At 41.2% G+C, this 25,159-nt stretch overlaps 1 protein-coding gene across 6 annotated transcripts in view; it reads left to right on the top strand.

The window, feature by feature from the left end:
- Window positions 1-25,159, top strand: part of LOC117135552 (proteoglycan 4) — a 35,070-nt gene that overhangs the window by 6,466 nt on the left and 3,445 nt on the right. For 2 of the 6 annotated variants that reach the window (XM_033295848.1, XM_033295847.1), the window contains exons 2-7: window positions 5,105-5,238; window positions 11,944-12,128; window positions 18,908-19,565; window positions 19,619-19,706; window positions 24,562-24,999; window positions 25,092-25,155. In XM_033295848.1, coding sequence (XP_033151739.1) covers window positions 11,945-12,128; window positions 18,908-19,565; window positions 19,619-19,706; window positions 24,562-24,999; window positions 25,092-25,155 — 1,432 coding nt within the window. In that variant the 5' untranslated portion in view covers window positions 5,105-5,238; window position 11,944. Of the gene's footprint in view, window positions 1-5,104; window positions 5,239-6,718; window positions 6,772-11,926; window positions 12,129-18,907; window positions 19,566-19,618; window positions 19,707-21,076; window positions 21,235-23,454; window positions 24,226-24,323; window positions 24,478-24,561; window positions 25,000-25,091; window positions 25,156-25,159 lie in introns of those variants that run through there. The other 4 variants (XM_033295846.1, XM_033295851.1, XM_033295850.1 and 1 more) reach the window with 4 other exon arrangements.

The following is a 25,159-nucleotide window of genomic DNA, read 5'->3' as shown; positions in this document are numbered from 1 at the left end:
TTTGATGCGTTTCTTGTATAATTTGCGCGCTATTAGCGTACTTATTTTTAAGCACTCTTTTTTTGGTTTTATTTTTGGGTCACTGCTATTAAGTTTTTAGGTAGCAGATGGGTGGTTTGTCTGTTTGGTAAGGTCGTACATACATATAGCGTGAAAAAAGGCCTATCGACTTACGAACTTGGTGCAGTAAAAGTTGTGCAGAAATTTCACTGACCTTGAAATGTGTTTGAACTATGCTTAACCCTTAGTTTATTTACTAACGATTTTATTTGTATCAATTCATTACTTGTATCTATGTAGATTGATGACCTATTGAGCTTTAAAAGATTAATAAATTAGAAACGATAAAATATTAATCGATTTCCAACTTATCGAGCAGCTGCAACGAAAGCAGAGCTTAATAAATAAAATATTCATCTTGTTATTCAGTTACTTTCCCTTTTGTCCATTTATCAGCTGGGGAAGTTTAAGGAAGTGTTTCACTCTATAGAAGAAATGAGCACCAGTCGGATAAGGCACGGACAAATATATGTTCATGGGTAGTACAAGAATATACGATCTCCAACCTTATCGCGAACTGCATCCGGACCACACCCAGGGATTGGAAATACACTGAACTGAAACCAGATCCAATCTCCTCCCTCCATTCAACGGAGGAATGTTCAGAAGTCACTTGGCGGATTTCATGCTCCGTTGGCTTTGATTAGAGCGTTCGATTTGTTTGTTTGATCCGATCCGATCATGCCGGCAATTAAATTCAATGAAATTTAATTTCGCAATTGAATTTCATTTTCAGCGTGCTTGCGAATTACTCGAGCGTTCAAACTTAGCCAAGTATTTATCGCCCCCGCAATTTTCCCTTTCGCCACTGGTTTTACAATTTTCACCAGCCCACAAAGAAGGCAAAACACATCGATTGGCTTTCCTTGTTTTTGCGCAAATTATCGGTCATCGAACATTTCAGTGTATAATAGTCGGAGCACTCAAAAAAATAAATTTCGAAATATTCAGATTGCATTATTTATACACTTAAATTGTTTGTTAAATTTTTTGATTTTTTGATACTTATGATAAAGGGTTTCTTAGTAGAACTTATAATCTATTCCTAATAATAGCTGGTAAGTTTATGAATGGAAAAAAAGGGTTCGTAAATATATATAATATATATAATATATATAATATATATATAATATAAATATAAAATACTTATGATCCCAGCATGTATGTATGTACTTTATGATATTCATTTTAACAACAGGTTCTTTCGGTTCTTTCCAGAGGGGAATCCTTCTTATTAACCATATGAACGTTACAATTTGGTTTTGGTTCGGTTTCCGCTATTCATGTTCATGCCCCATTGACTTATACTCGAGATGATCGAAGTGGAGGGGCTTGGGTAAGACGATGATGATGATGACCAAGGGGCGAGGTCGATTTCCAAAGCTGGTCCGTACTCGTTTCATTGCCGATCATTTGGGTTTGAGGTTTACGATATTCTATTTAACGGCTCATCGGGTCTGATCGGCTGTGGATCATGCCCCCAAGGGGGAATCTCGAGATTTTTCTTTGTTCCCAGCCCGCTGCAATCTTAATGTGCGGCTTAGGTGAGTGACTAACGGCCAGCTAAACCATGAGTAAGTGGCCCCAGGTCCGTGGGTAGTTCGAACAGTTCAGTTATTGTAGATGGAAAATTATATTACTTTTGACAAGTTTGCCAAATTAAAGCCATAAATGGTCAAATGGTGATCTGGAAATGACGTGGTTACTGTCAGCAGTCAATTAAAAATCTGCCGAATTCGAAATGCTTTTAGTGCTAAGTGAGTCACCAAGCAGATTCAGATATTAGAAACAGATACATTTTGCCTTACATTTATGCTTGCCCGCTTAACCAAGTTTGAAATCAACCCAAGATCATATTTTCAGCACAATTAGAGCATATTAAGTGTGGCAAGCGAGTGAGTGAGTGAGAGGTGTGGAGGGCGAGACAAGGAGAGAGTACGCACTTCTTGTTACTTTTTTTTCACTGTTTTCAGAATATAAATTAACGCAACAATTAACAGAAACGAGTTTTCGATTTAAGTTAAGGGGAGAAAACAGAATGGAGCGAAGAACCTGGCCACGGATGATCTTTCGGCGGCAAAGGGGGAAAAGATTGGAGTGGCAAAGCTGCTTTATTGAACACAACACAACTCTTCAACTATTTATGAGGGACCCCCGCTGAAGTGGCAAGTTCTTGTTTTGAAAAAAAGAAAAAAAATGTATCGAAAACCCAACGAAGCGATGGAAAGAAAGGGATAGACTTCACTGAAACATTAGAAATTGAGTGCTGGCAACGAAGAAAATGTTAATTTTTATGCCACATTGTTGATGACTCCGATTTTCCAAGCAATATATATACATATAGCACTTAAGGAAAAAACCCATGCTTCAAAAAGTTGTTTCTATCCAGTGCTGCAAAGTACAAAAATCGTTTGAGTTATCCAAACAAAGTTTGGGTTCTTAGCATTCAAATGATGTGATATTGCTAACTTTGCTTTTATTGTGGTTGTTTTTTTTTTTTGTTTTTTTTTTTTCGCCTCTGGCTTGATGTGGTCTTGTGGTTTTCCAGTTTTCAGTGTTCAGTTTCTTGTTCGGGTTTTCGGTTTTACTTTTATTACCATTCCACTTACGAGCCGTATGGCATTGAAGTGTTGCATTACTCCAGACTTTAGGCAAATTCTGTCTTCGCTGAATTCGCAATCGCTGGCGTCATTTTTTTGGCCCACAAAGTTATGTGACAAATTTTCCATAAATACATTTGGCCGGCGGGCGAGAGAGTTCAGTAACCCCCATCTGAACTGACCTATTTGCGGCGATTGCCAGCCGGAAAATCGTGAGAGAGAAAGTGAGCCATAACATCCCAGAATAAGCAGTTCGGAAAAACTGGACACTTTTCTGAGGAAAATCAAATACATTGTACTCTTCGGAGACAATACTCTATTATAGCTCTTACTCTTAGATGTATAATGTTATGAACTTCTTAATATAATCTTTGCATATATTCATTGTGGGATTGTAAAGAATAAGTAATTTGTATCGATATAATATCTTGCAATATTAGTTTTCATTTCACACAGCAGATAATTATGTCTTTCGTTCACTTATTATTGTGTGGAAATAATAATTACAAGCAAAATTTTTTCCTCACAATCGTATATTTTTGTTTATTTTTGGAGTGTTCAAAATAAATTTTCTTTGCCCTGATGAGTCATAAAAACTTAAAATTTTGCATTCCCAAAATATTTACACATATCTACATATATGGATCTACGCATTTTGTTCTCCCGCCACAAGCCAAACTAATTTAGAGAAAACAAAACAAATGACAAACGAAATTCAATTAGGTTTTGAATGGGTTAAATTAATGGCAAGAGACTGCGATAAAAGCTGACCGAAACCCGTTTAGAATCGACGATTCGGGATAATTTATTCATGGATTCATCATTTGATGCGATGCATTGTTCGATGGCCCAAACAGAAACTTTTACTTTTCATCATTGTTATGGTTCCACTGTGAGTGCTGCTCATCTTCGAAGACCCTCGAAGAGATCTCCCCTGCAATTAATCTACGCCAGCCCCAAAACAATCCAATTAGATAACCCAGGGCCTACGCATTTCCAGCGGGCAGTGAAAGTTTACGGCTCGTTCTAGCCCACTGGGCCAGTACCCGGAATCAGAAAGACGAAATCCGGAATACGATCGCCATTTGCATAAAACACTCATCGAATAAAAGCCCTGTGCAGTAGTGGGCAGTCGCTCGAGTGCTCGATCTCAAATGGTATGGTATATGGTATGGTATCGTACGTGGAGAAGATGCGTAGAAATCAGATCATGTTTTTTGTATATACACATGCTTATTCCACGATTGATGGTGATGATTTTGCGGAGTTTGAGTTTCACTGCCAGCCGTGAAAAGCATCTTAAAGATTGCATCGGAAATGGTCAAGTGTATCACGATTCCAATCTGGGTTTTTCCACAAAGCTTAACCTATTCCATAATGTGCTTCAACTCGACTTAAAAATCTTACAAAATACGTAAAGAAAGACCCTACTAGCTCAATTATTTTGCCCTTATTTAATTGCAGGCTTAGTTTTACTTTCTCACAAAGGACTGAACTCTCCTCCCTCGCTGACTTTTCCCGCCTATCGACATTTTTGCAGGCCCATTTCTATGCAAATCAGCTGAGAACACGCACACATCAGTTGGGTGCAAAAAGTAGGAGGTGGTTGGGATGGCTGGCTGGCCTCATATACTTATAATGGGGCACCGGCTTTCAATACACCGCATGATATGCGATATGGATATGCAAATTCAAAGGGGTTAGGTTGGGCGAAAGGGGTGGCGCAGGGTTTTTCGAAGGGATTGGGCCTAGCCCAATGTGCAAATTCCTTTGGCCACGGGCTTGGCTTGGCAAAAAACGTGACAAAATGAAGTCTGTTTTGGGTATTCAGGCCTTACGTAATGCGCCTGTTCGGGTCTCCAGTTCTCAGCCATTGTGGCATTGTAGTGCCGGGGGATAATCAAGATTTACGCCCGACTTTCGCCGCTATCATCGGCTAATGGGGCTGGGAAATCCAGGAGACGGATGGCAGATTGCGCCCGGGGGTTCATGTTCCCTTTGTGGGTCAATGACCGTCCAATGTGTTGATTGATTCTAATGCTGGAGACTGTTCCAATGCACAGTGAAAAAAGTTTCGAAATAAAATCTATTTTAATGCAACATTATCTAAATGCTGGCATAATATCATTAAATGGCAAATTGATTTTATTTCTTTTGGTAACATTTAAAATTTGTTTTTAATTGTTATCCAACACTGACAATAATGGATATTTTTTGTTTAAACTCATATATGTACATGTGTATTGACTATAGATCATTGCTCGTTTTTGATGAACATGAACTTGACGGGTTCATAAATAGCTTACAGACAGTTCTTGGGCATGGATACAGATGCCCCACACATGTGTCCCTCGGAAGCAGCTGAAGCAACCTTGGATTGCATCACTTCACCCTCGAAAACCACAATCATTTAATCTGTTTTCGTTCTTCTTTATTTTTTTCAGACCACCAACAAAAGAGTTTCGAACAATGTAACGACAACCTAAGAGATCTAAACACAATCGAAAGCCGGAAAATTATTGTATTGCCCAGAAATCAAGTTGTGAACAGACGCCAAAAAGCACTTCAGCGAAATCAGGTGAGTTGGGCAACGATTTGGAATTGCTTCTGAGATTGGAAAAAACATTCCTTACTAAATAGTGATGTGCAATCATAATTCGCTTTGATCATATATTTTTCTGCTTAAATAGAGCAATTTCAAATTGCCATGAGAAATGGTTCTCTTAGGCAAGAGTGTATGAAACCCCTGAGGAGGGAAAACGACCAGTTGTTTATGAGTTTGTACTTTTCAAATTTACGTTTATGCGCGCAAAGAACCCCTCAAAGTTCACAATACGTAAGTGAAATGAACGCGTATATATATGCTAATATATATACTTATTCGCACCTGGGCGACGTTCGCTGTTGTTATGGTAATGTGAGCTTCGTTTTGGGGTTTCATTCTCATTACAATAACGCTTTTGCCCTCATTGTTTGCAGGCAGCAAAAGACCTTGGTTGCAGATCGACCTTGAATCCCCGCGTGTAATTCAAACAATATAATCAGACTGATTAACGCATAAACCAAGCAGCTTAACACCTTCTCGCCGGAAAAAGAGACAGTAACTCTGTCAAAGACAAGGCGAACAACCTTGTGGCGCCCTCAGTTTTTGATGGCTCAATTTTTGGCCAAGCCCATAAATTAGACAGTCGGCTCCTCGGATTTCCTTGACTAATTTCAAGGAGGTGGAAAGCCTGAACATTGCTTATGAGTTTCCATCAACTTGGCCACTCTCCAAGAGCGCAGGGATTCTGTTGCAGAGAGGAAGGATGTCGTCGGCTCCTTTTTGCCTTATTTGGTTATTCGGTGACAGACTTCAGCCAAATTCGTTGACTAGGTCAGGCTCTCTCTGTTTTTTTTGCATGGTATTGTGTGTGTGTGTGGGCTTCACTTTTGTTTTCTGTTGGCCAAAATGCGACTGCGCAGGGAGAGAGGAAGCCATGAAGGTCCTGGCAACATGCCGTTGGCAACATAACTTCTTTAAAGTTTTCGCCTATAAAATACACTGAAAATATAGGCTATACTAAGCTATATTAACTTCATTAAAATTATGTAAATATGTTGTATTAGATATCAGTTGACTATATCAGATATTAAACTGTCAAAAATTGTTATATTTCAACTGAGTTGAACTGCAAAATCCTCTCCTTAAAGTTGAGTCATCAGAGACTCCATGTTCTTAGCAACATATTTCCAGTGCATGCAAAACTGTGTGAGCAATGATGCTGCGCTGCCGCCCCCGCAAAAAGAGCAAGCAGGATGGCAGGATGACAGAGGGAAAGGGACGGCGAACTGAGAGCACATCTCGCAGTTGCGCTCCTTGACCTTGGGCACGAACGCACTCGAAGCCACAACCCCCCATCCCCCCTTCGTTGATGCGAAATCCGTACAGAAATTCCGAGTCAGTCGCTCGCTTCCAGCAGCCACAAGTTGTGGCCACGCGGATGGAATGAAAAGTGGGAAGAAACAGTGAGGATTGAAAAGTGTTTGTTTTATTTTTTAATGTTGAATGGAGAACGGAATGATCCCCCGCAATGGCAGCTAGTCCCACCGATTCGCATCTGGATCTGCAGTATGTAAAGGGCGGAAAACGGGGAGCTGGAACTACAATTCCATCTGTTTGTCAATTAAAACGACGCAGAAGTAAACAGCAAATAAATCAACAAGAGCATCATCATCAGTCAGTTTAGTTCAGAATCTCTGAATCAGCGATTGCTGCTGCGTCATCATCATCGGCGCTCTTATCGGAACTCTTACTGACCCCCAACCCCATCGATTCGCATCGATTGCCATCTATCATACACAGATTGATTGATAGGAATAGGTGGGGACATTTCCATGAGCCTCCAGGGTTCAAAGTTCGCATTTGTCAAATGGAGCGAAAATGGGGACTGTATAAACACGCCTGCCGTTTTGAAGAGCCCAATCAACTAGAATGAGATGAGATTAAATGGTTCTGCGAAAAACACAGGTTTTCACTGGACTGAGAACCCATCAAGGGTCGCTGGAAAATTTATTTGTATTTGGGAAACTCACTTAATAGCTGTTGCTGTTGAATTTCAATTAATTGGCTACCGATTGGTGAATGAGAACTCAAGGGGCTTAGTTAGAATTGCAAAATTGGGGCTTACATCAGATAGGAAATGTATTCATATAACTTCTAACTAACTATCTAACTAACTAGTCATAGTATTTTAATGATATTATAGAGCGAATATACAATATGTTGGTAGTATTTGCTAATTGATTTTCTTATCACAACACACCCACTTGGCATCACTTGCTCAACATTTTGCAATTGCCAAGTCGCGTAAAATATGGCTCATTACATTTTTGTTGGCCAAAAGTGGCCGGAATGTTTATGCTCTCCTTGGCCATTTGTTTATACAACCTGCCAATCTTTGTGTACACAAGATACAGCCATCTATTGCCTCATAAGTAAGCAAATATTTCATTTTCCTCGCGTTTTCATTTGAGATTCTTAATAAAGCTGCTCTGGAAAAGTAAAAAAAATCATAGCAATAGATAAATTTGATTTATTAAATCCGAAATTGAAATTTTGCAGCTCTAACTTTGCCATTTTCACACTTAGAGACGACCTTCAAATGGCCCGAATCGCCCTCGTTTCGCATTTTGACCAAAGTCGCAGTGGCCGGGTCATTAAAATTGATGACAGTTCCATTCAGTTGGCGGCAAATCGGGTGAGGTAATAAGGTACTCCACTCCGGAGGTTGTGCACCTTGCTCATGTGCGATGAGCATGCACTTTTGTTCAGCCCGGCTGTTTGCTTTTCCTTCTCGGCTTGTTCGAGCTTTCCGGTCAGGGGCACTTTCCTTTTCAATTTGTCCAGCTCTTTGACTTGGCCATTATGCCACTTGGCCGTTTTGCAATGACGCTCGCTGACCAGCGTTTAGCCATTGGGAATTGTGCTGAAGTGATGGTAACAAGTGGCTACACTGGGCAAAAAATCTCATTTTTTTTTGTTGGCACTTTTTCATTTAGCTATTAGATAAGTTTATATGATTAAAATCACAAGTACAAGAAAGTAAACTTTGATTTGAAAAATGTTAATAATAAAATAAGCCATAAATATATACAGCTGTGTTCATAAAAATAGCAGTGCTTGGGACATGCGAGTTTTAGATACAAAAAATTACTATGACTTACAGTTTTAATGGTAAATTTTTTTTTATAATATCATTACGTATTTAATTTCAAACAACTCAACACTGAAATTAGCAGTGCTATGAAATAATAGTAACAAAATTCAACTTGACTTAGAACGAACTTAGTTTTTCTTTTTAATGTGTTAATTATAGATATATCATATATATTTTATTGTATGAAATGATGAAACGTTTCATAAATAAAACATAGCTTTTAGAAACATATTTTGAAAGTATCTCACGTATTATATATTAATTTTAAACAGCTAATGAATATCATACTTCAAGTACTATCCCATAGTTTTTTCTGCCTGTAGTTAATGGCTTAAACAGAGACGAGAATCTCTAACTCGCGAAGCAGAGTTTGCTTTAAAGTTAGAGCCATAAGCTGGCTTCCTGGGCCATTGTGCATAGCCATCCACCTTCGTAATTAAGTTGGCAAATTTGTGTAATGAGCTAGTGCAATTATATGTAGGGGCTGGCACCGTGTTGTGGGCCTATGCAAATGCCACACATAATTATAGTTTGCGGCCGGCGTTTTTTTTTATACTTTTGGTTTTGGTTTTGGCTTTGTTTTCCTTTTCATTTTCATTTTCCCTGCAGTGTTTGCCCACTTTGCCTGCTGAGCCGAGTGGCGAGTGTGTGCTCATCTGCGAAATGCAAATGAAAGTCAAAGTTAATTTGTAAGATTTTCACGTTGAGATACAAGCTCGCGAGACCGCCGGCAAAAACTGCGTGACGGCGATGAGTTACATTTGCGGCTATGGTTAAAAAAAAAACAGAAATGAAGTGAGATAAAAGTGCCAGGCCACGTCTCAATTTTCGTCTGCCTGCAGTCTCGTCTCTGCGGAAAAGCGGCGGAAAAACCATCAACCGGGGAAATCAACGCCGGCGTTTTGCATTGCGACTTGCTTGCCACGAAAATGTGGCATACTTTCGGGCTGTTAATCAATTAGCGTTGCTGAAATTTAATGGATTCGGTGCTCAGATAGATGGATGGGAAATAGCAGCTACTAGCGATTTTATAATTAAGTGTATTTCATTAAGCAATATTGTTTGAATTTGAATTAAACATTAATTCACCAAAAGAACAAGTTGTAATTAACGTATGATGGTTGCCGTTTTATTGAAAGATACTTCAAAGAATTTTAAAGAACAACACATGGCAGTAAAAGTTGCATATATTCAGATAGAACTTACAAATTAAATCTTTTAAATGTGCATTCTTTAATTTGAGTGTGTGAATCGTAAACAAACTTGACTCATAAACTATTTAGCATTCTAATTCCCTACCCATATGCCCCCTGCTCAATTGAAAGTTTTAATGAATTTCGCCTTGGCATTCCCCCAAGTTCAATGCCAAAATCGCATTCATTTAGTGGACTGATCCCCCCATCTTATATCATCTATATGCCATCCAGACCCCCAGTTCAGTCATTTCGTTTAATTAACCAACGCTCAAAACGAAATGAACATTTTGCAGTTGTGTTGGATGAGTGCTGCTCGCTCATTTGTCTGCCCCAATCAACATCAACATCTAGTCATCGTCATCGCCATCGCGGTTTCTATCATCATTATGGAGCTCTTCATCATTTCATCAACTGGGGGGTGCACCCACGAGTGTCGACACGAATCCGCGGCTGCAGTTTCCATTTCAATGCGCAAAAAACGCTTAAACTGCAATTTGCGCTTGTTTCAAGCGGGAAAAGGGGCGGCCAATGGGGCTCCAAAAAGGGGCGTGTTCTCCCCCACTAATTAGCACATCAAATACTCTGTGCACACGGAACACGTTCGCATCGCGTAGTGGGTGGGTTTTTTTGTTGCCTGAAAGGGGTCAAATGTCAGCTCAACGCACAGCGCTATTTGGACAGCCCAACTAACTGGGTTAACTTACTCGCTCTTTTGGAGCGTTAATCCCACGCTCGCAATCGCACTAATTACCACTTATAAATTAGGCTGCCCAAAAGTATGCAGCGAAAAAGGTGTCAACTGCATTACTCATAAGATTGATACATTTGAGTTGAGGTAGTGCAATTATTTAAAGCGCTCAAATAATACTACTATTTGAGTAGATTTAAAAAAAATTAAAAAAAACATGCAAATAATCTGGAGCCTGCCAAAATATCATGATTTTTAGAATGATTGCTCATTTGAGCAGTTCTCTCATTACCAAATCAATACTTTTTTATGACTTAGACCCGCAAATATTTAACCAACACTGTTATTATTACTTTCGAGTTCGCAAGTTTTCCAAAACTAAGTTCTTTTCGTGCTTTAAAAAACATGAATGAAGTCTAGAGGCTGCCAAAGATTGATGATAATTTTAAAATGATTGCTTATTTGAACAGTTCTCATTACCAAATCAATACTTTTTTATGACGTAGACCCGCAAATATTTAACCAACTCATTTAAACCGTTCATAAATCAAGTTGTGACCTAAGATGATCTGCCTGATGTAATTTAAATCTCACAACGTCTGTGAGTGTTCGGCATCCCCGAACTTGGCATGAATCATCCGCTCGAGCAGCCATTACTCACCTCCCATTCGTCCGGCGCCAAAACAAAGCCCAAGACAGTGAGAGGAGGACCATGAGCCAAAAGGCATATGCACATCGACAGAGTCTGCAGGCCACAGAGTTCAGGAAAAGGGGCAAATTCCTAGATGAAAATAGCTTTCCTTGAAATGCCTTTGGACCAGCCGCGATTTTCGATGCCAGCGATTCGAGGGAATCCGCCGAGCAAATGGAAAATGCATTCTGCTCATGCCGGACATGAATTTATTGGATGGATGACTCGGGATGATCGAGTGGGTTGACTGAACTAAGGATGTTTTGTTTTTTTTGGCATTTAAATCATTGTGAATCACACTAATTCCTAATGCTTTGAGCATATTGTCATTTATGTGAAGCCGAAATAAATTCCTTGCTTTAATACATAAATTAAAAATTCTCTAGGCTTAACTGAAAATATTTACATAAAATGATTGATTCATTACACATTCTACCGTATTCACAAGTATAGAGTTTTTTTTCCAAATTTTCAAAAACAGTATTGTAACTATTTCTTCAATTTCAAACTGAATTCAGTCTGTTACCTGTTGCCTTCTTCGGTTAACAGGTAATTATTTTAATTGCAAAAAAAACTATCAAGCTGACTTTTAATGTTTAGCTATAATTGCAAAGTCAACACATCCAATTACCCAGTGTTCAATAAGTAATTATGTTTAAGATCCGCTCAAATTGAATTAAATGCCACAACTTAAGGATTCTCTCAACCAATTTACCTGTCACTCCGTCATTCTGCAGAAGACTGAGTTTTCCGCCAGTTTGTGGTGGCTTTTATCGCGAATGCAATATGACATTTAATTTCCCCCAGAACACCGACATAATGGAGATCCATTAGTGCGGTGTCGCAGGATGTCAGTGCAGCTTGAGTGATGGGTATGGGTTAAGTCCAGGGAAGTTCCTACGGAGGACTCCGATGCGGAAGAGAAGATACATATATTTGCATTGCACTAATATCGCTAATACCGCATACTTGCAGATGGCAATTACAAATAGTTTTCCCTTTTTTCCAGCATGTCTTCCGGCCTGATGTCGTGTGTGAGGGAAAACTCGCCGCCGCTGGAATCGGAGTTGGATGCCAGCTGCGCCGGGGGACCATTGTCATTGCCGGCGGCCCACGCCCACCCGCACACCCATGGCGCCACCTCAACGCCCATCTCCAGTCCAGGAAACGATGCCCACCAGTCCCCGACCGCCGGTGAGTTATCTAATTGCTTTCATAATACCACCAACGAGCCAAGCCGAGCCGAGCTGAGCTAACAAACAAACACATGCCGTATTCCTATTCCTGCCAAGGAATTTCTCGTTGGGCTGCGTTATTAAATCATTCAAGTGCGGAATGTGGGATTATGAAATTGCCTTGGGGCCTTTGCTCTTGGTTTCCGGGAATCGCTTACAGTATTGAGGATTTCTCCTTCACGTGTTCATCATTTCGGGAAAATCCCCCAGGACACGGGTTGCGAAAAAGGTTCTCGCTGATTGCCAAAGGTTTGATTGGCATCCCCGAGGGTTGATTGCAGTTGGGCAGGTTTTAGCCATGGCTTTATGGATGTTTTACGGGCTTTGAATATCTGTTGACCTTGTTTGGGAAAAGCCAGTATATTCCACGCCATGAAAAAAGACATCAATAGGGTCCTTGGCCAAGAAAAAATTCCTTTGTAGTAGGTAATATTTGGTTTTGATACTAAATATTATATATTTGATATTAATATTTACCTTTTTGGCAAACTATTCGCGAAATATTTCTCATGGAAATCTAGTATTGAGTTTTATATGTTATATAGTTTGTTAACTTACAATGAATTCATTTTACTTGGCCTTGATTGCATCACTAGCCAGAGTAATGCCATCGATCATATGGAACGAGATTGGGCCTGTGCTCTTCCTTGAAAACTAAGAGAAGTATCATTGTTGCGATCGGTTTGCAAAGTTCACAGACGTGAACCCCTTTTGCAGATCCAGATCGCTTGGTAGTTAGGAAAGTGTGTGTGTTGCATACCCAACAAAGCCATGTTATTGTAAACACCCTATACGCGGTGAGGGTATATGCGACTTGGGCAGACGGTTCGGTACGCACAGAGATGTAATAGAGTTCATGTGCTGGTTTGTTGGCTGTTTCGTATGTGCATAATTAGTGGGTTGTTTTGGGCTTTCGGTTTGTCGACGCCAACTCCCCCTGAATCAAATACAGATGCAGATACAATGAGCCAGAGATAAAAGTGGCTGTAATACATATTCAGATTGAGCCACATCCACATGGCTGCTACTGCACGAATCTATATACTTCGGTTCACATGTGAACTGGTCTTTGTCTATTTGTTTTCGTTGGGCTAGCCCTCATATAGCCACCGACAACTGAATAACTGGATAATGTTTATATAATTGTGGGTATTACTGCCTACACGTGCTAATTAACGCCCCCAACTTTCTACGGCTAATGCAAATGCACAGCGAATAGCGAATACAACCTCATAGGTTGGTTCTGCCAGCGGACTCGTAATGGGAATAGGAAGCTTTATCCATTTGGGGTCACCCCAACCGTGGTCGTTATGACAACTCCCACAAAGAAACGACATAAACAATAACGGACAGCACACATATTATTCACCTGTGTAAGTCTCAACATGAATAAATGGATCGATGGACAGTGGGTAAAAACGCATTTAATATATTAGTTACCTTCAAGAACTCAGCATATTTAAGCTCAAATTATTCAAGTAATGACAGAACGTCTTTGTGGTTTTTATTTAAGTTTATTTTAATGTTTAAATATAATTAACAACGTTGTTAAATGTTATTGCTTTATTCAAAAATAATACAGCATTCTCAAATGTAAATTAGTCATATAATCTTAAAATTATATTTATAAGTTTGATGAAAAACAGATGCTCTTTTAAGCATAATGTTTGATAGAATTAGAAAATCATTATTAATTGTATCTTTGTAGCTATTGCATCTAGTCTCATTAACTATGATTGCATAACACAGTGATTGGTAATATAAGAGCGGTAATAAATATATTTTTTGAACAGCTCGCGGAAGTAGTAAACATACATGGGGTTTGATTTTTTGATTAGGCTCGTTAAATCGCGTTTATGGCCCACTGTGCTGTTGTGCTGCTAACAGCGCTGTTAGCCGCTCAGACGGCTGGCAGACACCTGCAGTGAGCCAAGAAACGCTAATCAGTCCGAATTGGCAACACAACGCGGCCAATAAGCCCAATCCCGCCGCTGTCGATGACTCGATTCGATTCATTTTAGCCGAGTTCAGTTGAGTACGTTTTTTTTTCCGTTTCTGTTCGGCTTTTCGCTTCGTTTCGTTTTTCGTAGATTTCAATTTCAGTTCCCGAGAGAAGTGAGTATCATTTGCTTGTATTGTATGGCGTTGGGGGGTCTGTTATTTCGATTTCCATGGCTGTCTTTCGCGCTGTCCCCCATTGATTCAATTCATTCTGTGCGCTCCGCTCCACCTGAACAGGTGAGCAATTTCGCTGCCGAACGCGCCGGTTATTGCACTAATTGAATTGTCGCTGAATGCAATCGCAATATTCAATCGAATTCGTAATCCCAACTCGCAATTTGCCATTCGCAATCTGCGAGCGATCAATCCGAATCCGAAAGATACAAGAGCTACAAAAGTCAACAAAGTTTAATCAATAATATCTGGAAAACATACATATCGAGTCATCGAACTAAGTGCAAACTTGTGTGTGCCGCTAAGTGAAGTTCAACTAAAGCAGATACTTATGCCTAAAGATACATGCCATATTCTTCTAACTAAAAAAACAAGCTTGTTTACAATAGGCAACAATCAGTAAAGTAAACAATTCGCGGGAATTGTGCAGTTGAATAAAACATCTGGCGCTATTTTGGGCTTTATGATACATATTTAAACAGGTAATAAAACGTATTGTGTTTTTGTGCATTTTTTTGAACTAGAAGGGTGCAATTTTGTAAAATTCTGTTAATACTGAACCCTGTTTGTTTTGAATATGCATTTCCAATCATTTAATTTATATAGCCCAATTAAAACGCCCGATGAGCATATAGTTTAAACCTATTTACACAATCGACTCATAAAACCATGGGCCATTATATAAGTTGACATCAGTTTGGAGCTTATCAAGCGATGATGATGGTTTGTTTTGGGTTCAATCTCCCATCTCTCCTCGAAGAAACCTCGTTACGAGCAGCTGCCGGGGGATTGGGCCAATTGGACGACGCCTCTAATTGAAGTGCCACATGAGTTGTGTAATCAATTTGCTGTTGTCGTTGTGATTTGTCGCGTTCGAGTGCGAACACCTCAAGTAAAAAGCACTACATTTCGGCCTGGTTAAAACTGATAAGCCAAGCCATTGGCCATTGGCACGCAGACGACTGATTGCAGTCGTCGTCTTTTGGGCCACAGATTGGCGATAGGTCTTCGCTGGAATACGTTCTGATTGGCATTCGATCTTTAAATAAAAATGTACTCAAATACATTTCTTAGCACATTACACTCAAGTCAGTAGGATTATTAGAAAAATGAAGTTGACTTTCTCATTAGCAAGTACTTATTAATCAGGCCATGCGATATATAGCGCTATATATCTATCTGACTAAGTACATCTATTGATTTAGTAACCCATCTTTTTAGCAACAAGATATGATTTATAAAGAACGAGAATGAAAGTTTTTAGGCCTGGCACTTATTGCCTCTAAATTTCATTCTTTTTTCTTAGTTGATTATAAAATTTTAAGAACTACGTAACTAAAATAATCGAAGGCTATTACTTTTGTGGCAATTTCCATTTCTTTGACAATCTTTGATAGCTCTACGATCAAGTTATTTATAATTATTGGCCATTATGCCTAATCTATATAGCCGCAAATGCAGCTTTATCTCAGCGTTTTTTGTGTGAAACAATTACGCAGCAATTGATTGAAAGCTATGCGATTATTCGCAGTGTTGATGTAATTAATCATACGCCTGTTGAACTCTTTGACCAACAAAATCAACGAACCTTGGCTAAATCCATCGGCATAACATTCAATTCTCGAGGTTTACAGCGTTGCAATTTACTATATGCACACGAGTAGCGCCAACATTTGAAGGCCTCGAGACTCGTTTCTATTTTTTTTCATTTTATTTTATTTTATTTCTTTTCATTTAATTTTATTTTATTTTGCTGCTAGCAAGTTGTGCAATTCTTGGAGCTTTTGTCTATCTCTTTGGGGCTCGATTCTCGTTCTCCGCGTTGGTTTGCTATTTTTATTCCACGCAAGTGAACTCAGCACTTGTTAAGCGGCTAAGCTGCCCACATGGGGTGTTCCCAAGGGGCGGCCGTGTGCGATGTGGGCGTGGCCCACTTGACCTTACCCAATACAACAATCCCAAGAGCTGGAGCTGGTCGAGCTCACATCCGCTGGCTACAAAATGCTCAAGAAAAACTGGCAAAAAAAGGTCTCCAATTACTGCAATCGGCTAAAAAGTTGATTTGCACAATTTGCATGTTGAGTGTGTGTGTGGCAAGTCGATTGCTTTTGCCAATGATTAATTAATAAATAACGAACCCACAGCCAAACCTTTTTGGAATTGCAAATTCAGAATCGAATGGCAATCGGTGTCACTTGAACACCTCCAAAAAATCCCACGTGGGCAAGTCGCTATTAGTGCTAACATTAATACCCAAGGCATCCATCCGCCATCCGATTGCCAAATTGAAAAGACGAAAATCGCTTTTGATGAATTACCAAAGCCATGCCAAGATGCCAAAGATGACAATGACGCCAAGATTTCGCCCACATTCGCAGAAAAAGCGAAACCCAAACCGATGACAGCGGCGGGCAAAGCCAAGTTGAACAATATGGGTGCTCAATAGACTTTAGGATAAATTTGAGATACTCGTAATGTATCCACAATGCTGATGTAATCGGGATTGCCTCATAAAGTGAATCACAGTCATGAGCCAGATAGAAACTTTTCAATTGAAAAGTTGGTTAATTAATTAAAGAACTTCAGCGTGTTGCAGAAGTAATTCCATTCTCGACTGACTGCTGACCCAATTAGGCATTCCATAAATAAACAATTTTCACTTGCTAAATGGGGCGGTAATGCCCGCCTTTGTTCGGTTAAAATTCCATTAGCCGCCGGTCCCCAAAGCAATTTTGGAGACGAACTGGGGCAGACAGCCAGACACCCCAAGGGGCAATAAATAGAATGACTTGCCACCGGGAGTCCTTGTGCCCCTCGAATAAATTCTACTTCTTTTTCCATGACTAATCAAGCGATGATGACCAGCCCCAACGCAGGTGAAATTAATCATTAAAATCGAGCCATCAGCGAAAAAACATAAATAAAGTCAGTAGTCGTACCCATGAATACACATGTGTTTGCCCATAAACAAATTCAAATACATATACATTTTGTATATATTGTATGCATATATATAGTATCTTTTGCTCGCGTGTCTTGGCCCCAAAACGTGACAGTTTTTTTTGATTAGAGGGGTCGAAGCTTTCTTGGCAGAGTTCGTTTTATTTTGATTTTATTTTTCGAAATTCTTGTACTTCCGTTCGGCGGCATTCTTTTCTCTAATTAATATATGCACTTACCTCCGCTGGTATGCAGACTTTCCACTGAGAAAGATGGGTATTTGTTTTCGAAACTTTCATTTCTGGTAATGACACACAAAAAGAGTGAATCACTTTAGGAGATGTTAAATATTCGGAGATGACTGATGTGGAGCTTATCAGTACGCTTTGCGAATATTGAGGTCAGCAGTCGTGGAAATGCATATCGATTCGATTATGAACCCATATATGAAATCCCAACTAATTCTTAGTATTTACACTTCACTTAGCTCTGATGCATGGGTATATACTAACTACTTTGTGTACCTGCAAAAAGTAATCATTTCTTTATGATCGATAAGAAAAAGTTCTTTTTCTTTCACCTGCCTTATCGGCCATCTAAATTGTGCAAACATTTTGCGTCTACAGACATCCAAGTAAAGAAAAAACCTATAAAAGCTATTTAAGATAACTCAAATCGATTGATAAGCGTTTTTTATAACCCTTTTTTCGTTTTCGGATTTTCGTATGCAATTGTTCTATGTATTGCAAATTGTGTGTATCGCGCAAACTTGAGATACGATATGACCTTGTCTAGTAAGCTTCTATACCCGGTTTTTCACGTGGTGTCCAATCGTTCTTATCGACGATAAGAAGCCATCCCTGTCGCTCTCCTAATCCCTGCGTATTTCCCTCTCACTCTCGACTAGGAACTTCCACCAATTGAGAGTTCTTCAACTTTTGCCTATTTATGGTCATGTTTTTGGTACCATTCGCTGCGTTTTCCCTCGCTTATTGTTTACTTCTTATCGCTCATTTAGTTTTTTTTTATTTTGTATTTGGGGTCTTAACTTCTGATGAATGACAGAAGAATTCTATTAACAATCGATAGGCTCAACTGTGCTGAGTAAACTAGGAAGTTGACCACTTCCTCGGAAGTTACTACGAACTGTTTGGGTTATTTTACCGGAAGTACTGATTGCAAAGTGTATTTTGTCATCTCTTTAATGGAAATCCTTTATCAAATTGAATTTACTGAAAGGGAGGAAGCATAAGATTCCGTGATAACGCAATTCCCATCGCTGGTAATTTAATTCCCTTCGCCTGAGTGTGAAAACCTAATCCCCAAGCGATTTTGCTCCCACTCCGGAATATTTATGCCCGCGTGTCAATCAAAGCGGAAGCATTGAATACATTGCCATACTTGAAATCTTTAAAAATAAAATATTTTAAAATTCTAATATAAATATGTTTCAATTATTTATTGAAAAATTTCCGTAACCTAACTATAAAAGTTAAATACATTGCGTATGATTGGAGACAATTGCACCAGCAAGCGTCTGGAAAGCTGCCATCACTTATATTTCGAATAAAAAAATTAAAAAAAAAATGTTCTTATATTAAGCATATTTCTTGGTCTTTCCAGAGCATCCAAATCAGCAGCAACAGCAGCAGAAGCGTCGTCGTTTCCATCCGCTTCGCAACCTGCGGCGCATCTTCCGGCGACGTACGATCAATAGCTCAGCGGACAGTCCTGCATCCTGTCAGTCGCCAGGAGCCGGATCCTGCAACACCTTGCCACCGCCCGCCACCAGCAGCAGCAGTGAGAAGAATCTGCGCAGCGGGATCGCATCGCCACCAGGATCTCCTCTGAATCCCCAGCAGCTGAAGGAGAACTACCAGACGCAATCGCTGCCCAAGTCCAAATCGTACGGCTCGCATCGCGATGAGCTGCTAAGTGTGCTCCTGGGCAAAAAGCGGGCCAGCAAACAGGACCACAGCCAGGTTGCAGTCCAACACGATACCCAAGCGCAGTCGCAATCCCCGCAGGAAGCCATGTACCAGGCCCAGCGACAGCATGGCGGCGTGGCCGTCTTCCCCGATTCACTTGTCCTTAACCGGAGCAGCTACTTTGCCGAGCAGAGAATCCAACAGCGCCATCTTCGCAGCGTGGGTGACTCCTCGCAGGAACTGGAGTCCAGCCTAGGCTTGGGATCAGTATCAGGATCCGGAGCTGGTGGCGCCGCTGACATCTCCGACAGCCAGCGAAGCCTCAGCGAAGGTCGCCTTCTGGATGTGGACGGGTGAGTTCATCTCCAGTTCGCAGTTGCAGCGGTAGTTCAATCTCTGATTTCAGGGATTACTCTCGGGATACCCTGTCCCAGTCACATGACAGCGTCTTCTCCGAATCGGCCACAGCCAGCAGTCTATCCATTGTACTCAAGGTGAGTTATTTAAACATTTAGTATGCATTTAATGTATGTACGTATGGAAGGAATCTATACCTTTTTATGTCCAAATTCCCAGTGAAATCAGATTCTTTTGGCTCATTTTAAAACAAATTTATGGCTTTTACTTTGCCAATAGGAAGTGATTTTACTTTTTTTTTTCATTGAACAAAGTTCACGGACCTCGGGTCACTGGGGGAATCCGCTTAATGTTTTTGTTATCTGAACACTTGAGCTGCAATCAATCTAAATTGATTTTAATCAAAGTCAATTGCTGGCTTTGTTGGCACTCGTATCTGCATTGTGATGACCAAATCTTCTCTAGAGTCCATTGACTCACCATTTTTCGAGATTGGTGGGGAAAAAACACAACTTTGTCACCACTTTGATTAGCTGAGTTATCTTCGATTCAGAAAATCTATTAATTGAGTGTTTTTCCCATGGGTATGTGTTAAATAAATACCAAAAATGGGTGCTCCATTGGCTTGGGTTTATTTCCCATATAAGATTTCATCGTTGATAAAACTATTTAGCAACTTCCAAAACAATTGCAAACTAAACTAATTAAATCGACTTGAAACTTGTGCCAAATGAAAGTCCAAAATAAAATAGTCTGGCTAAGATGGTTATCTAATAGACTAAAACATCATTGCGAACGTCATTATCAACATTAATGCATAAGTCGGTTGAGCGTTTTTCTCTTCATTTTTTGAGTGAAAAAAGAAAAACTATAGCCAACGCACGCGTCTTGCAAGTTGCAACTGGAAACAGAAACCAATGTTAGATACTGCACTGAAAGAAATATATTTAAGCAAGTATAAATTTAAAGAAATTAAAATCTGTGCTGTCAACGAATCAATTTAGCATTTAGCGATTTAAATAGATTTTTAGTTCTTAGTTCAACAAATGTTTCCCAATATAGATTAATTGTTTATACATTTACTTTACACTTCAGTTGTTCACTATGGCTTCTTTATAGACGACCCAATATTTTCTTTCTGTGCACCCATGCAGTAAGTCGCTCCATCACCCGCCCGCCACTTTTCCCCCCCTGGAACTCCCGCTTTTCCCGGCGATTTTCCTCCACTGGCAGCGCGTGGCAATTTGCGGCTTCTTCTCCCGGCAGTCGGCTGTTACTTCTATTGCTTCTTCGGTTTCTGGACAAACGAGTTGCCAGCCCGATGGTCGCTTGGCCGCTTCTTGTTATTCCACTTTTTTCCACTTGGCCAGTGCTCCTCCAGCTACCCGCTTTTCACTCCGCGGGCTCCCAGCTTATTTGCCAACCTGGTTAGCAAATAAATCGCATTTCTTTCTGTTTCTATGCTATTGAACTCCTGCAAGTTTTCCGCTAAATCAGTTTGCATCGAGACTTTAGCCAGTGAAGACACACGATTTCCACGTTTCCCCGACGCCGATTACTATTTCGAAACCGACTCCGATCCGCGCTATGTCCACGATCCTCGAGATTCCTGGACTCTAGCCAAGTGAAAAAGTTACTGAACCTGCGATTTAACGGTCCAACTGGGTAACTGTGGTGGAGATTGAAAGAACTGCGATTCCTAGGTTGTCGGATTAATTGGTTAGACAGGCGGAAGTCCCTAGTGCTGGATAGATGATTGAACTTTAAATTCGAATTATTCAAGGATAGAAGATTAGCTAGATTTTTGCCAATTGGTAGTACAATCTTAAAGGCAATATTGAAAGTAAAGTTCTTTATCTTCGTTCCCTTCAAAAAATCCGTTGATTGCACTCCTGGGAAGGTGGGTATAGAAATCTAGAAGTCTTCCTCGTTCCTTCTCCAGTATACACATTTTCTAAGACCATTCTGTCCTGTGGCTCCCTGCTAATCCTCCAGTCAGTCGAGTTGAGTTGACTTGGCGACTTTTCTCTTGAAAAGCTGAAGAGCAGGTCGGAAAACGAGCTTAGGTCTATAAATATTTACCAAGCAATGTGCAGATGTGATCCCAGAGTCAGAGCCATGCAACCAGTTTGATGAATTAATTGCGGATAAATAGAAAGAGAAAAACATCTGCACGATGGCCATAATGGAAAGACTAAATGACAATGCAGTGGAGCAATTTGCAGGCGGCCATCCGATGATGGCTGGTGGAGCGGGGCGAGCATTTAGTCCGGACGACTTGGAATGACAGTGATATGGTAACACGGTAACACGCATTAAAATCGCCTGGGAGCGAGCTTGGCCGTCATCGGACTTGGACTTGGATGTGAATGGGGATGGGGATGGGGATGTTGGATTTGGATTCGGATTGAGGGGGGAAACATTTCACACGATCTGCGCTAATTGACCAACTCCAAAGCACTCCTGCCCAGCTTCCCGACACTTGATTTTTCATTTTCGGCCTACATTCGTTTGCAGCGACATACGAGATCTGTGGCACTTCCCGTCTGGTGGGCCTCACTCCCAGACATTACGTAATCCATCATCCACTGCTGAATTTGCCTAGCGCACCGATTTCCGCATCCATTAGGAGCACACTCTGGTTCCCATGTACCATGTCTAATCGTCCTCGACGCATCCGCGTTGGGATTTTAATTGCATTTCTTCGCACGCCGATGGGCGCATTCTGGAGTTGGCGAAAAAATGCGGCCCACGTCCATATCGGCTGGCCACTTCTACTGGCCAACTCCATGGCCCCACTTTCCGCCACTTGGGTTGACAGCCGAGGAGAAATTGATTCGAGGCGATTTGATTTGATGTGGCGTTGTGATGTGATGTGATGTGAGGCAGCCGGCGGAGCAGACTTGGGTGAGAGTTTTGGAGAAGGGTTCTTCAGTGCTCACTGGGAGAAAGCCAAGCCTAGCTTGGACAAAGTAAAGCTAACTAAGTAAATCAATCATATTTAGAAAGCATTAAAGTAGATGCAGCTTTTATGATTTAGGTGAATTTAGAGTATGCATCACTTTCAAGACAAACATTTATAAATTACTGTGTCGGAACTACTCATTCTCTTTTCTTAGACATTTATTATCTGGAAAGTACAAGCAAAATGCAGTTCTTTGAGCTATAAAAGCCCGGTAATAAACCCATTGCCTTGATTTTACCCACATGCGCTATTTGTATGTACCAATAAAATTAAATGCCCCGTGCAATTGCAATTGGTCTACATAAATATTAAAGATTATGGCCGAAGTCAGGGTCAAATCACGTTAACCATTTGCCGATCGGGGCTACCAGTGGTAAATGTGCACACTTTGCAGCATTTATCCCACTTGCAGATGGCGGCCATTTGTTTGAGCCGCATTTGAAATGCAACTCGGACGGCGCAATGATGCAATTGCATTTAATTCAAAGCGATTGCCGTGTGCCTCCCACTTGGCCAACTGTTGTGCCCGTTCTCTGGACGAAAAGAGCCCCTCTGTCGGATTGCGGTAATCAATGTTGGCGTTTGTGTGTGGCCATGTTGGGAGCCGACTATCCACTAGCGACCGGTTCCCCCCGCTATCTCCTCCTCCAACGTGAGTTGGCCCACTCGCCAAGTGGGCCAATAAATCAGTGAACGTGACGACTGCTCGAGTCCGCTCCGCGATTTTCCTACTCAAAGGCGAAGTGGAACTTGGCTTAGAAGTGGCCATCCGGTGCAGGTAGCTCAGGTGGAAAATGGGTTAAGGTACGCAGGACAACTACCTGCAGGATACACGAAGCACCGCGAATTTCGCGGAATTGAAGCAGCTGTGAAAGGTTATGTAAAACTGTGTTTTCATTAAGTGTGGATTCACTATATTAATAGGATAAAGTTATCCTAATAATAACTTAATTATAAATGTAGAATATCTTTTGAATGAGGTATTCCTCATATATATGTACTTAGGGATGCAGGCGCCACGATTTATCATCTTGCAGAACATTGAACTCGCCCCCGAATCCCCAATTGCAATTGTTTAGCTAGAATTGATGGGCGAGGTCTTTAACCTGAACCAGCCCAGCACTTTATCCTCGAGCAACGAGCTCCCAAAAATAGCATCCCCACCAGAAATGAGTCCAACAGACAGATGGCGACGTCACGCGCCGCAAACACTGATAGATGGAACAACATGGGTCACGAAAAGGCGGGAATTCCGGAGTTGGAGGAGGGATTCTTTTTCGTTTTCGGACTCGTTGTGTTTACTCTGTGGACAGAGTTCGAGTCCCTCGAGTCGTACCCTTGAAATCCGGTCGAGAGCTGACAATAAACAGATCTTCTGTGCCTGCCCTGCACCAATTGTGTTCGTGTAGGTAAAAAGCAAATGCGACGCCATTGCCATTTCCATACCGATCCCATTCCCATTTTCGTTTCATTTTCATTTCACTCTCGAGATGCATCTGCATCGAAATCTTCAGTTGCACATTGCACTTGGGTGTCGTCAGTTGCCGCTGCTCGAGTTGAAAGTGAAATCTTTGAGATCGCGTGATCCTCATAGGCAGAGATATATTCATAGTCATATTAACGTCACAATGGTAGCCGGAGGTGCGGGTTCTCTCAGGGCGCAGTCCAATCCCTTCCAGCTTTCGTTTGCGGTAAGAATTCGTGAGGTATTTTTGCAATCTTTTTGGAATCGCAGGCTTCTTTGGTAGCCACAGTTGCCCAGCTTAATCGGGGATTACCCATCCATCAGTCATTTGTAGTCTCGTCCGCGCTGTGAGGCCCACCAAATGATCGACTTTAAGCAGAATCCCTTCAAGATGAAGCTGGGCGGCTCTTCCATGGGCGAAAGTCGCCTGGGACGCAGTTGTCTGCGGGCTCGTTTCGTTTTCCGCTGGAAAAGCTGGGTAACCCAACAGAAATGAAACCATGAACCACTCACTATATGCCCATATAACCCGAATAACATCTTTAAAAAATATCCATTTCAGGCGGAACTCACGGATGTCCTGCGCAAGCGTCGCAACAGGCCAGATGCCTCTGACGAGGATTTGGGTCTGCCCCGCAGCCCGGCTTCTCCGCAACGGAGGGCAGGGGGTGGAACCAGCAGTCGAAATACCTCCGGAGTGGGTCACCAGTCACGGGGTCACCAGAGCGAGGTGTCTTCACTCAGCTTGCACAGTGTCAATAGTGCCGAAGTGGAGACGGAGGACAGCCAGAGCTCCCATCAATACCGTCATCACTCGCGCGTTTCCACCAGTTCATCGATCTCGATGGGCTCGGATATACTGCGATCACATCACGAGGACGACGTGGACGCCGTGGGCGGAGAACGTCATCGTCTTTCCCATGCGGCGGCCAAGCACAAAATGGCCATCAGGCCTGTGAAAAAGAAAGGACCCACCAGGCAGCACCGGATGACATTGGAGGTAAGTGGATATAACATGGCGACCACATGGAGCATGGGAAAATTAGTTCATATTTGTATATTAAACGTTTAGATATCATTATTATCTTTCAGACTTCCATTCCGGAGGCCAATGAGGATGTGCTTAAGATTAGCCCTGGACTAAGAGCTGTCCATGGTAA

This window comes from Drosophila mauritiana, chromosome 2R (assembly GCF_004382145.1).
Source record: "Drosophila mauritiana strain mau12 chromosome 2R, ASM438214v1, whole genome shotgun sequence".
Lineage (NCBI taxonomy): Eukaryota > Metazoa > Arthropoda > Insecta > Diptera > Drosophilidae > Drosophila > Drosophila mauritiana.
This window is presented reverse-complemented; position numbering and strand designations above follow the sequence as displayed.